The sequence below is a fragment of the Mobula hypostoma genome, chromosome 5 (genome assembly GCF_963921235.1).
Source record: "Mobula hypostoma chromosome 5, sMobHyp1.1, whole genome shotgun sequence".
Lineage (NCBI taxonomy): Eukaryota > Metazoa > Chordata > Chondrichthyes > Myliobatiformes > Myliobatidae > Mobula > Mobula hypostoma.
Window position 1 is genome coordinate 9,921,518 of NC_086101.1, and position 12,729 is coordinate 9,934,246.

The 12,729-nt window shown below is 45.5% G+C and overlaps 1 protein-coding gene across 2 annotated transcripts in view; it reads right to left on the reverse strand.

Moving 5' to 3' along the window:
• The window catches only part of LOC134346569 (zinc-binding protein A33-like), a 37,583-nt gene that overhangs the window by 9,084 nt on the left and 15,770 nt on the right, over positions 1-12,729 (reverse strand). For both annotated transcript variants that reach the window (XM_063047990.1, XM_063047989.1), the window contains exons 4-6: positions 8,962-9,195; positions 7,658-7,680; positions 7,452-7,570 (exon numbers count right to left, since the gene is read on the reverse strand). In XM_063047990.1, the coding sequence (XP_062904060.1) occupies positions 7,452-7,570; positions 7,658-7,680; positions 8,962-9,195 (376 nt within the window). The remainder of the gene's footprint in view (positions 1-7,451; positions 7,571-7,657; positions 7,681-8,961; positions 9,196-12,729) is intronic.

A 12,729-nucleotide genomic window follows, 5' to 3' on the forward strand; every position in this document is an offset into this window, starting at 1 on the left:
CTCCCCCTCCCCCTCCAACTTTCAAATCCCTTACTCACTCTTCCTTCAGTTAGTCCTGACAAAGGGTCTCGGCCTGAAACGTCGACTGTACCTCTTCCTAGAGATGCTGCCTGGCCTGCTGCGTTCACCAGCAACTTTTATGAATATTAAAGAGGATACCAGAAGTTACTTTAGAAACATAAAGTGTAAAAGAGAAGTGAGAGTGGATATTAGATCACTGGAAATTGATGCCTATCCAGACTCTCCTTATCATCCAAACCCTGCAGTCTCGGTAACATCCTCATAGTTTAATGGCATCCTTCCTATAGCAAGATAACCAGAACTGTACACAGTCCTCCAAACAGTGTCTTGTACATCCCAGTATACAGACTGATAAAGGCAATCACCTTCTGGTCTGCCTTTTCTACACCAGTCCCCAGGGCCCCACTTATTGCTCTGTAAATCCTGTCCTGGTTTGCCTTCCCAAAACCCACATTTCTCTGAACTGAAATCCATTTGCCATTCTACGGCTCACTGGTCAAGATGATCAAAATCCCGTTATAATCTCGGAAAAACCCTGGGCACCATGGTAATGCAGCAGATTGGGCAACGTTGTTACACCTTGAGGCATTCAGGAGTTCAGAGTTCGATTCCAGTGCTGTCAGTAAGAAGGATGTACGTTCTCCCCATGAACATGTGGGTTTCCTCCGGGTGCTTTAGATTCTTCCCACAGAACAAAGACATACCCGTTAGTCGCCTAATTGGTCACTGTAAATTGTCCTGTTTCAATTCTATAGACAAGGCACGGAAGGAGACTGACCTAATGCCGACCAGTTGGATGAGTGTAGATGGGTAAATAGGTCAGCACAGAGGTGATGGGTTGAAGGGCCTGTTTCTGTGCTGTACGGCAATGACTCTGTGACCTTAAATGAGTTGAATGACTGAGACCCCACAGCCCTCTGGTGCAGAGAATTCCAGATACACCATCCTCTGAGGGTTCACCCCATCCTGAGACAGTGACCCCTGACCCTCGACTCCTCAGACAGGGGAAACATCCTCCCTGCATTCTGTCTGTTGAGCCTGGGAAGAATTTTGTGATTCCCTGAGATCTCCTCTCATTTTTCTAAAGAGGGAACATAGAACAGTACAGCACCGGAACAGGCCCTTCATTCAATGTGACAGTGACTGATAGATACTGGCATCAGTTCCTCTTCTGTACCAGTTCCCCAAAACCTCAATCTCTCCATCTTTCAAAATTTTACCTAACTCCACCTTAAACATATCCAATGATCAGGCCTCACACAATCTTCTGGAGGAACTGAGTGGGTTAAGCAGTACCTGTGGGAGGAAAGGGACAGTCGATGTTTCGGGTCGAACCCCTACATCAGGACTGAGAGTGGAGAGGGGAGATGGCCGTTTTACAGAGGAGAAGGGGAGTGATGTGTCAGAAGTCTGAAGTGACTGCGGACTGAGGAGGAGGGCAGGTTGTTCCAGACAGGGAAGGGGTGGGGGTGTGGGCTGGAGTTGGGTGACCGTGCTGGAGTCAGACACAGAGGATGAAGTGAGAGGGCGATGGAACAAGGAGGGTGTGAATGAATCTCATCAGGAAAGGAGGTGATAATGGGGACCGTTAGGAGAGAGGTGAATGGCAGATGGAACCAGAACCAGATGGGCCGGGGTGAGAAGCATGCAGGTGAACCATTAATGCAGCTCCCCACAAGCCCACCTCCAGCACCCCATCACCCACATTCCACTCAGTCCTGATGCAGGGTGTCAGCCCATTCAGGATCAATATGGTCACTGATATCTGGAGTCACAGGAAATGACAGAGGCCATTTATGTGTTTCCCATGGAGACAGGTATGGGAGATGGGGAATTAAAGCAAATGAGTCGTTATGTCTTGGAACGTATCCATATTACAAAAGAGGAATGTAGATTGGATTCACAATTGGCTTGGTCACAGGAGACAGAGGGCTGTGGTGGAGGAGTGTTATTCTGTCTGGACGTCTGTGACGAATAGTATGGCACAGAGTTCAATGCTGGTAACTCTGTGGGCTACAAAATTTAAAAAAAATGTGCAGATGCTGGAAATCCAAGCAACAGAAACAAAATGCTGGAGGAACTCAGCAGGCCAAGCAGCATCTATGGTGAAGAGTGTTTCAAACCGAGACTCTTCAACAGCACTGGGGAAAAAGGACTGGAAGTTAGACCAAGGGGGTGGTGAGAAGGGAGCAAGAAGTGCAAGGTAGCCGGTCATAGGTGAAACTGGGAGAGGGGGAGTGTGAAGTAAAGAGCCGGGAAGTTGATAGGCGAAAGAGGTAAAGGACTGGAGAAGGGGGAATCTGATGGGAGGGGCTGAAGGCCATGGAAGAAAGGGAAGTGGGAGGAGCACCAGAGGGAGGTGATGAGCAGGTAAGGAGATAAGCAGAGAGGGGGAAATGGGACTAGCAATGGTGGTGGAGACGGGGGGCATTATCAGAAGTTCGAGAAATCGATGTTCATGCCATCAGGTTGGAGGCTACCCAGACAGAATATAAGGTGTTACTCCTCCTGCCAGAGTGTGGCCTCATCACGGCAGTAGAGGAGACTGTGGACTGGCATGTCAGAATGGGAATGGGAAGTTGAATTGAAATGGGTGGACACCAGGAGATCCCACTTTTTTGCGGTAGGTGCTTGGCGAAGCAGTCTCCCAATCTACAGGATGCCACACCAGGAGCACCGGATACACTAGATGACCCTAACAGACTCACAGGTGAAGTGTGGTCTTATCTGGAAGGACGGCATGGGGCCCTGAATGGTAGTGAGGGAGGAGGTGTAGGGGCAGGTGTGGCACTTATTCCGCTTGCAAGGATAAGTAGCAGTAGGGAGATCAGTTTGGACGGACGAATGGACAAGGGAGTCGCTTAAGGAGCGATCACTACGGTAAGTGTGGGGGGGGGTATATATGCTTCATGGAGGGATACCTTTGAAGATGGTGGAAGTTATGGAGAGTTATGTGCTGGACATGGAGACTGGTGGGGTGGTAGGTGAGGGCAAGAGGAACTCTATCCCTGGCGAGCAGGCGGGAGAATGGGGTGACGACAGACATGCGAGAAATGGAAGAGATCTGGCTGAAGGTAGCATGGATGAGGGAGGAAGGGAAGCGCTTTCTGTGAAGGAGGACATCTCCTTAGTTTTGGAATGAGAAGCCTCATCCTTAGAGCAGATGTGGTGGAGACAGAGGAACTGAGAGTGACTGGGTGCAGGGAGCTCTGAACCAGAGAGTTTATAAAAGATATCAGTAGATAAACTGTCTCCAGAGACAGAGGCAGAGATCGAGAAAGGGGAGAAGGCTGTCAGAAGTGGACCAGGTAAAATTGACGCCAGGGTGGAAGTTGGAGGCAAAGTTGATGAAGTTGACGAGCTCAGCATGGTGGCAGGAAGCTGCACCAATGCAGTCGTCAATGTAGCATAGGAAAAGTTGGGGAGTGACACCAGTGTAGGCATGGAACATAGACTGTTCCACGTAGCTGACAAACAGACAGGCATAACTGGGACCCATCCAAGTGTCCATGTCTACCTTTTGCTTGAAGGAAGTGGGAGTAGCCAAAGAGAAATAATTGTGAGTGGTGGGAGGACAAGTTCCAGTCAGAGGAGAGTGGTGGTGGAGGAGAACTGGTTGGGTCTGTTATCTAGAAAGAAGCAAACAGCTTTAAGGGCCTGTTGATGGGATTAGAGGTGTATAGGAACTGGATGATCAGGGCCAGCTGGGGTGGGAGTAAGATGGAGTCTCCATGGACCCAAGAGCTGATGATGGGACCTGAGATACGCAGGACTGCAGAGTGGTGGTGGGGGAAGGGGAGACTGAGGTTCCAGTGGAACGTGTAGAGTCTAATAATCTTGAGCAGATTCAGAACCCAGACTCCACCACCGTCAATGTGGATTCCAACGGCCTGAGACACTTTCAAAGTGCCTATTACACAGCCTCCAACTCCAACTACAGCCTGGCGGTGTGGTCGGTCAGGATCCAGGCTGTAGTTGGAGTTGGAGGCTGCATAATAGGCACTTTGAAAGTGTCTGAGGCTGTTGGAACCCACATTGATGGTGGTGGAGTCTGGGTTCCGAACCTGCTCAAGATTATTAGAACTGTTGGGGTCGGCAGTAGAGATTGCTGTCTGGGGATGTACATGGCTGCCGGCTTTGGAGACAGCAGGTTCTGTGGTCTGTATGTGGGCAATCTTCCGATCCTTGCCTGTGCATATATGTGGGCTGTACACTTACAATGATATCAATTTGGTGGAGTTCTGGATAGCAAGAATGTTGTTAAAGGAGCAGTACATCATATAACAGTTGGAGATCTGGATGGAGAAACGGCTGATGGGAGTTTAACCTGGACTAGTGAGAGAGGTTACATTTTGGAAAGTTAAATGTGAGGGAAATTATAGAGAAGATGAGAGGACCCCAGAAACATTGATGACAGAGGGGTATCAGGGTCCAAGAGCACAGCTCCTTCAAGTGGCAGCACAAGTGTAGAGTGTGGTCAGGGAGGTGTAGGACAAGTTTGATTCATGGTATGTATTGAATTTGGAAGTTGGCAAGTTCTGTTGCAGCTGTATGAAACTTTGGTAAGGTCTCACTTGGAGTGTTGTGGAGACCACAAGAGACTACAAATGCAGGACCTCCACCTGAAACTTAGTCTCTGCAGATGCTACCTGACCTGCTGAGTTCCTCCAGCAGCTTCTTTTTGGATTTGGAGTTAAAATAATAACAATATAAAATATACTTTGTCCCAATAGTAATATCTACAACTGGTATCATCCCAAAGTCACCACACAATAGCATTGAACAATTAGGCCTACACAGCAATATTTATGTAAATCTCCAGAAAGCGTCATTACTAAACCCCACTAGAATCGTCTGAGAGTTCTTAGCAATTGCTAAATTGGCTATTCCCATACCTCTGAGAAAGAACTAAAAATACAATAAGAATAAGAATAGGAAGAATTTATTTATTGAGCAATTTTCATACAAATGATGTAACTCAAAGTGCTTTACAATGGGATAAAGTGCAAACCTGAAACCTGTTAGTTAACCAGCAAATAAGTAGGAATAAGTAGAAATGGATACAACAGCCATGTTTAAGAACCATTTCGACATACACAGGAAGGGGCAGGGAATGGAGGGATATAGAATGTGGGCAGACAGGTGAGATTAGTTTAATTAAGTCTCACGGTCGGCACAGACACAGTGGGGAATGGTTTGAAAGGAATGTTTGCCATCTGAAGATCATAGAAACCAAAGCATTAAAGAAAATAAATCTGGGAAATGACATCTTCAAATATATCACATTACAAAAGAAGAAGAGCTGGTGAAATCTTGACCGAGGTCAATGCTGGTTGGTGTGTCAGCTCAGACTGACAATGTTTCAATGTGCAAACACGAGGAAATCTGCAGATGCTGGACTTTCAAGCAACACACACAAAAATTGCTGGTGAACGCAGCAGGCCAGGCAGCATCTCTAGGAAGAGGTACAGTCGACGTTTCGGGTCGAGACCCTTCGTCAGGACTAACTGAAAGAAGAGATAGTAAGAGATTTGAAAGTAGGACAGGGAGGGGGAGATCCAAAATGATAGGAGAAGACAGGAGGGGGAGGGATGGAGCTAAGAGCTGGAAAGTCGATTGGCAAAAGGGATATAAGAGGATCGTGGGACAGGAGGCCTAGGGAGAAAGAAAGGGGGAGGGGGATGGGCAAGGAATATAGTGAGAGGGACAGAGGGAGAATAAAAAGAGAGAGAAAATATATAATAAATAAATAACAGATGGGGTACGAAGGGGAGGTGGGGCATTAATGGAAGTCAGAGAAGTCTTTCCCTCCCCCACCTCTCTGCTTTCCGCAGGGATTGCTCCCTATGCGACTCCCTTGTCCATTTGTACACCCCCCCACCATCCCTTCCCACCAATCTCCCCCCTGGTACTTATCTTTGTAAGGAGAACAAGTGCTACACATGCCTTTACACTTCCTCCCTCACCACCATTCAGGGCCCCAGGCAGCCCTTCCAGGTGAGGCGACACTTCACCTGTGAGTTGGCTGGGGTGATAAACTGCATCTGGTGCTCCCGATGCGGCCTTCTATATATTGACGAGACCTGATGCAGGCTGGGAGACCGTTTCGCTGAACACCTGCGCTCTGTCCACCAGAGAGAGCAGTATCTCCCACACATTATAATTCCAAGTCCCATTCCCACTCTGATATGTCTATCCACGGCCTCCTCTACTGTCAAGATGAAGCCACACTCAGGTTGGAGGAACAACACCTTATATTCTGTCTGGGTAGCCTCATTGACTTCTATAACTTCCGTTAATGCCCCACCTCCCCTTCGTACCCCATCCGTTATTTATTTAATATATATTTTCTCTCTCTCCCTTTTCTCCCTCAGTCCCTCTCACTATACTTCTTGCACATTCTCCCTCCCCCTTTCTTTCTCCCTAGGCCTCCTGTCCCATGATCCTCTCATATCCCTTTTGCCTATCACCTGTCCAGCTCTTGGCTCCATCCCTCCCCCTCCTGTCTTCTGCTATCATTTCGGATCTCCCCCTCCCCGTCCTACTTTCAAATCTCTTACTATCTCTTCTTTCAGTTAGTCCTGATGAAGGGTCTCGGCCCGAAACGTCGACGTACCTCTTCCTAGAGATGCTGCCTGGCCTGCTGCGTTCACCAGCAATTTTTGTGCGTGTTGCAATGTTTCAATGTGGTGGTTTGATGATAACAGTGAGCTCATGAGACCAGCAGGGGGCAGACCTGAGTCTGCAGTCACGAGCAGGGTAAGCGGCAAAGGAGGGACTCGTGTGTACCTTTCTGAAAATACCGGTCACCACACTGATACAAGCTTTATTTTATTTTATTTAGCGATACAGTGCAGAACAGGCCCTTCTGGCCCAACGAGCCTCACTTAACACTAGCCTAATCACAGGACAATTTACAATGACCAATTAATCTACCAACTGCTACATCTCTGGACCACTTGGAGCAAACCCATGCAGTCAAGGGAGAACGTACAAACTCCTTACATACAGCGTTAGAATAAAGCTCTGAGTACTGACACCCCAAGATGGAACAGCTTCACGATAACCGCAGTGCTACAGTGCCTGCCCTTTATTCCCTATAATGTCAGTAAGTGAATACTAATTCTCCAGCTTATGCGGTAGGATTCACACTCGTGTCCTGTCGGGTTGTACAGTCTGAATGGGACCAGGATTCAGTGGTTCATCGAACAGTCCCGTGTATTGGTTGTATTGTGCCCCTGTGTCGGAGTGTTCAGGGGTCTGACATCTCCAACTGAGCAACTGACAGTGACATTTCCCAGCAGATAGGATTGAGACTGGAATAAAACTACAGTTCCCCTTCAGCTCATTATAACAGCCAATCTTTGTTTCTAATTTTAGTTAAAATTGTGTCTTATAAACAAGGACAAATAAATCAGTGTAAGTTTTACCTTGATTAATGGAATCAAGTGTTTCTCTCAACGTTGTGCTCAACAAATAGGGATGATCAAATTTTTCGACTGGCAGGGCAACATCTGTCACTGACAATTGTTGATAATGATCACTAATTCTGCAAATATAAAAGTGTTGATTATAAACTGCAATGTTGAACTATTTTACAAATCCGTACAGAGATTCAGTAAAGAACATATCCTACCTGTTCTTCTGACGAGCTTCCTCCTGAAATAAATAAAACACAAAACTGAATAGACTTCGACTTACTGTACACATCTGGAATTTCATCCAAATTATTACATAGTGTTGGAAATTCCCAATCCCACAATCATGCATGCACTCATGCATGAATAATACAGAACCACAGGGTAAATTGGAAGGAATACTTCGGAAATTAGACCATAAATGAGAGGATGAAACTTACAGAAAAGAGTGGACAGTTTGTGCATTTTTATCTGGGTATGCTATCAGGGAGGGTCGCTTGGAGGAATTTAAGATTCTGAATGGAGTTAATGGGGTGGGAGTGGAGAAAATATTTCTGCTTGTGCAGAGACCAAAAGTCAAAGATAAAACATCAGTTGGTCGTTAATAAATGCCACAAGGAATGTGGTGAAGAGAATGTGGAAATCACTGCCACAGGGGTGGCTAAGGTGGAACAGCAGAGAAGGAATGTAATGGGGAAGCTGGATAAAGAAATGAGGGACCATGGAATTCAGGACACTGTTACTGGGTGTGGTGAGTAGGTGGGAGGAGGCTTGTGCAATATGCAAGTTGGTAGGAGCAGATGGGCTGAAAGGCCAGTCAATGATAGGGAATGGGACTTAATCCCGTGTAATCCCATATCTGAAAACACAAACAAGTGAAAATCTGAGCAACACACACAAAATGCAGGAGGAACTCAGCCAGCCAGGCAGCATCTATGGGAAAAAGCACAGTCAATGTTTCAGGCCAAAGCCCTTCAGCAGGACAGAAGGATTTCAGCCCAAAACATTAACTGTACGTTTTTCCATCGATGCTGCCTGGCCTGCTGAGTTCCTCCAGAATTTTGTGTGTGATACAAAGAAACAGTGTAGGTTTCCCTTAAACTTCTAATCTAAGGAAAAGTGGATTTACCTGTCGATGATAAATCTGATGTGTGGGTCACATTCTGGATTTGACCCTTTGTTCTCACTGATTGACAGAGAGACCCTCACCCACAGCACCAGTCACACAGTGTGTGACTGGAACTGGATTTTAATGTGAGTTTCAGGGATATTTGACATCGGAATTAAGGAAACAATCGCCAGTTCAGTGTTATATTCAGAGTAACTCATTCACAAGATTACAGACTGTCCTCTGATGTACAAACACTGTGGATGTCCAGTTTCAGGGACAACAGTCCTGAACGTCGAAACAAATGTCTGTCTTAAATCAGTTTACAACCACTTCTAAATGTCACGTTTACCTCAAGCATATTGATACCAATTTTGTCCATGTTTATAAAAACAAATTGAAATATAGTCTTACCTTGAGAAATATCGCACTCTCTTTTTGATCCATCTGTTCCTGTAACCTTGAGATTTCGTCCTGAATAGAATTTAAATTTGCTTGTATCTTTTGAAGATTTTTCTCCATTGGATTTAGAATTCTCTCCTCTTCTTCCCTGAGCTCTCTCAGTTTGCGCTGCCCTTTCTCAGTGAGAATCTGGTGCAGTTCAACAAACTGCACATTGACATGGAACTGAAGGGTTTGTGACTGTTCCTGTCAAATGAAAGGTGAAGATTAATTTACTATATTACTTTGTTGTATTTCCCTCCGACATGGAAGGTGTCTGTTCAGCCCATCAAATCTATATTGTTTCTCAGAGCAATCACATCAACCCCGTTTCCTCACGTTTTCCTGAATAATTCACATACCCCATCTCAAGGTCAAAGTTCAATGTAAATTTATTATCAAAGTACAAATATGTCACCGTATACAACCCTAACGTTCCTTTTCTTGCAGGTAATCACAGTAAATACAAGACACACAGTAGAATCAATGAAAGACGGCACCCAACAGGGCAGACAACAGCCAATACACAAAGAAAAAAACAAACAGTACAAATACAAAAAGGAGGAAAAAAGAAATAATAATAATAATAATAATAGTAACAATAATAAATAAGCAATAAATATTGAGAACATGAGATGAAGTGGGACCAGTACAGTAATGGGGCGAGTGAAGTTATCCTCTCGGGTTAAAGAGCCTGATGGTTGAAGGCTAATAACTGTTCCTGAACCTGGTGGTGAGGGTCCTGAAGCTTCAGTACCTTGTTCCTGATGGCAACAGCAAGAAGAGTGCATGGCCTCGATGGTAGGGGGTCCCTGATGATGGATGCTGTTGTCCTGTGACAGCATTACATGTTGATGGGCTGGTGTGGAAGGCTTTACCCGTGATGGACTGGACTGTATCCATTACTTTATCACAGCTTTTCCATACAAGGGCATTGGGGGTTCCATACCAGGCTGTGCTGCATCCCATCAATATAATCTCCACTACACGTCTATAGAAGTTTGTCAAAATTTTAGATGCCGTTCACAAACTTCTCAGAAAGCAGAGGTGCTACATGCTTTCTTCGCAAAGGCATTTAAGTGCTGGGTGCAGGACAGATCTTCTGAAATGATAACACCTTGAGATTTTATATTGCTGATGCTCTCCACCTCTGATACACCAATGAGGATTAGCTCATGGACCTCCATTTGCATCCTCCTGGTCAATAATCTCCACCTTTGTCTTGCTGATATTGAGGGAGAGGCTGTTGCTGTGGCACCACTCAACCATATTTTCAATCTCCCTCCTATATCCTGATTCGTCACAACCCTTGATCTGGTTAGTGACAGTGATGTTATGAGAAAACTTAACTATAGCATTGAAGTTGTGCTTAGACCCACATTCAGAAGTACAATGTGAGTAGAGCATGGGGCTAAGCACACAGCCTGTGGGGCTCCTGTGCTGAGGGGAACTGTGGAGATGTTTTTGCCAACCTGAACTGACTGAGGTCTGAAAATTGAGGATTCAGTCACACAAACGGGTATCGAGGCCTAGTACTGGAAGCTTACTGATTAATTTTGAGGGGGCAGTAGTTTTGAATGCCGCACTGGAGTCAGTGAAGTGCATCCTGATGTATGCATCTTAATTGTCGAGATGTTCCAGGGTTGAGTGAAGAGCCATTGAAATGGCATCTGCTGTTGACCTGGTGTGACGTTAGGCAAATTGAAGTAGATCCAAATTGCTTCTCAAGCAGGAGTGAATATGTTTCATCAACAACCTCTCAAAGCACTTCATCACAGTGGATGTAGGTGCCACTGAGGATAGTGATTGAGACAGGTTCTCTGCTCTTCTTAGTTACCGGTGTTATCAGGTTCATTTTTTCCTGTGGACTGTCACTTTAAAAAACCGAGAGATTTCGGCTGACAGCAAAATTGCTTGGTTACGATGGTGAAAGAGGTGGAGTTGTTTGATGGACAATGAATGTTTATGGTTTCTCGCGGCTTGTTTTGAATAAGCAAGGTCAGATGACCCTTTTACAGACACACATAGAGAGACACATGCTCAGAGTCGAGATGGTTTCGATCAAGGAAAGACACCAGTGAGTGAGGTCGCTGGTTTAAACTTTCAGTAGCCCAAAAGGGGTGAGATGAGATCAATCCAGAGTATTGATAATTGACTCTCACAAAGTACTGCAACTAGAAGAAGTTTTCAGAGGAAGAGCAGGGGAGGGAAAGGTTTGAAACAGAAGAAGCCTAGTGATAAGGAGATCACTGTTTGGACTCTTTTCTAAGTAGCCCGTAAGGGTGAGTTTGATTCCATTCAAATACGGAAGTGTGATTGTCAGATAGTTAATCCACAGGAGTGGGTTCTCTGGTGAGGGGAAAACCTTTGTGATTACCATGTGTGTGTTTACCCTTTGTGTGTGTGTGTGTTAGTTCACTGAAGAAAGGCACCCCTGTGGCAAATCACTGAGTTATTTCGTATGTCGTGGAACTTGATAAGTGGCTATCACGTTGTGTGTTTGGGGTAACCGTGCGGAATCTACCAGTGTGTCCTCCCTTGCCTGGGTGGTGGTTCCCTTGAAGGTGGTCCCCTTTGTGATAAGCTACTGTTGGTGATACTTTGTGTGAGGATTCAGAGGACAACGGAGAAATCGACAACACATGCTTATTTGTTTTTCTCCTACCGTGGATTTCGCCTTGGATTACAAATATCTCCCTCATCACAACTGTGCATTTGAACTGAACTGAACTTTCTTACGTACCATCGTAAGACTGTAACTCTTGCCACCTGAGCTTGAATAAGTTTGGGAACTTTATTTCTATACCTATATATGCATAACACCGTTAACTCTTGATTTACCTGGTTTAAGTTACTGTATGATGTAGTTACTAATAAAATAGTGTTTTGTTAACAGTAAAACCAGACTCCAGGTGTGTTCTATTGCTGCTGATACTTTTAGTGTTGCGTGCATGTAACCGAAACTTTCCCTAGGGTTGCGTGTACATAACACTGGTCAAGCTGCTTGAAGCAAATGGGTACATCAGACTGCGGAAGTGAGAGGTTACAGATATCGGTGAACACTCCAGTCGGTTGATTAGCACAGGTCCTTAGGTCTCAGTCAGGTACACGGTCCGGGCCAGATGCTTTCCGTGGGTTGACCCCCTGGAAGGACACTCTCATTTAAGCCTCAGAGACTGAAACGGCAGGATCATCGGGGGTTGTGGAAGTTCATGAAAATACTTCCACATTTTGATGGTCAAAATGAGCATGAAAAGCATTGAGTTCATCTCGGAGGGAATTTTTGCTGTCACGTATGTATTTTGGTTTCACTTTGTAAGAGATGTCATCATTCAAGCCCTGCCACAGCTAGCAAACATCCTTCAGTGATTCAAGTTTGGTCCAGAATTGCCAGTTTGCAAGTTAGAGAGCTTTCTGGAGACTATAGCTGGTTGCCTCACCTGAATACCACTGATCTGGTTCATCCAGGGTTGCTGGTTAGGGAAAATTCTGAATGATTTTGAGGGACAACTCATTTACAACTGTTTTTATAAAGTCTGTAATAGCCATGATGAGTTCATTCAGATCCTTCCATGAGTCCTTGAACATGGCACAGCCTACTGACTCGAAGCAATCGTGTAGCCTCTCCTCAGCCTCCTGCAACTACCCCTGTGTTGTCCTTATCTGTGGACTCTTGCTCTTTAGCCTCTCCTGGATGCAGGTAGGAGGAGGACAGCTAAGTGATCAGATTTCCTGAAATGT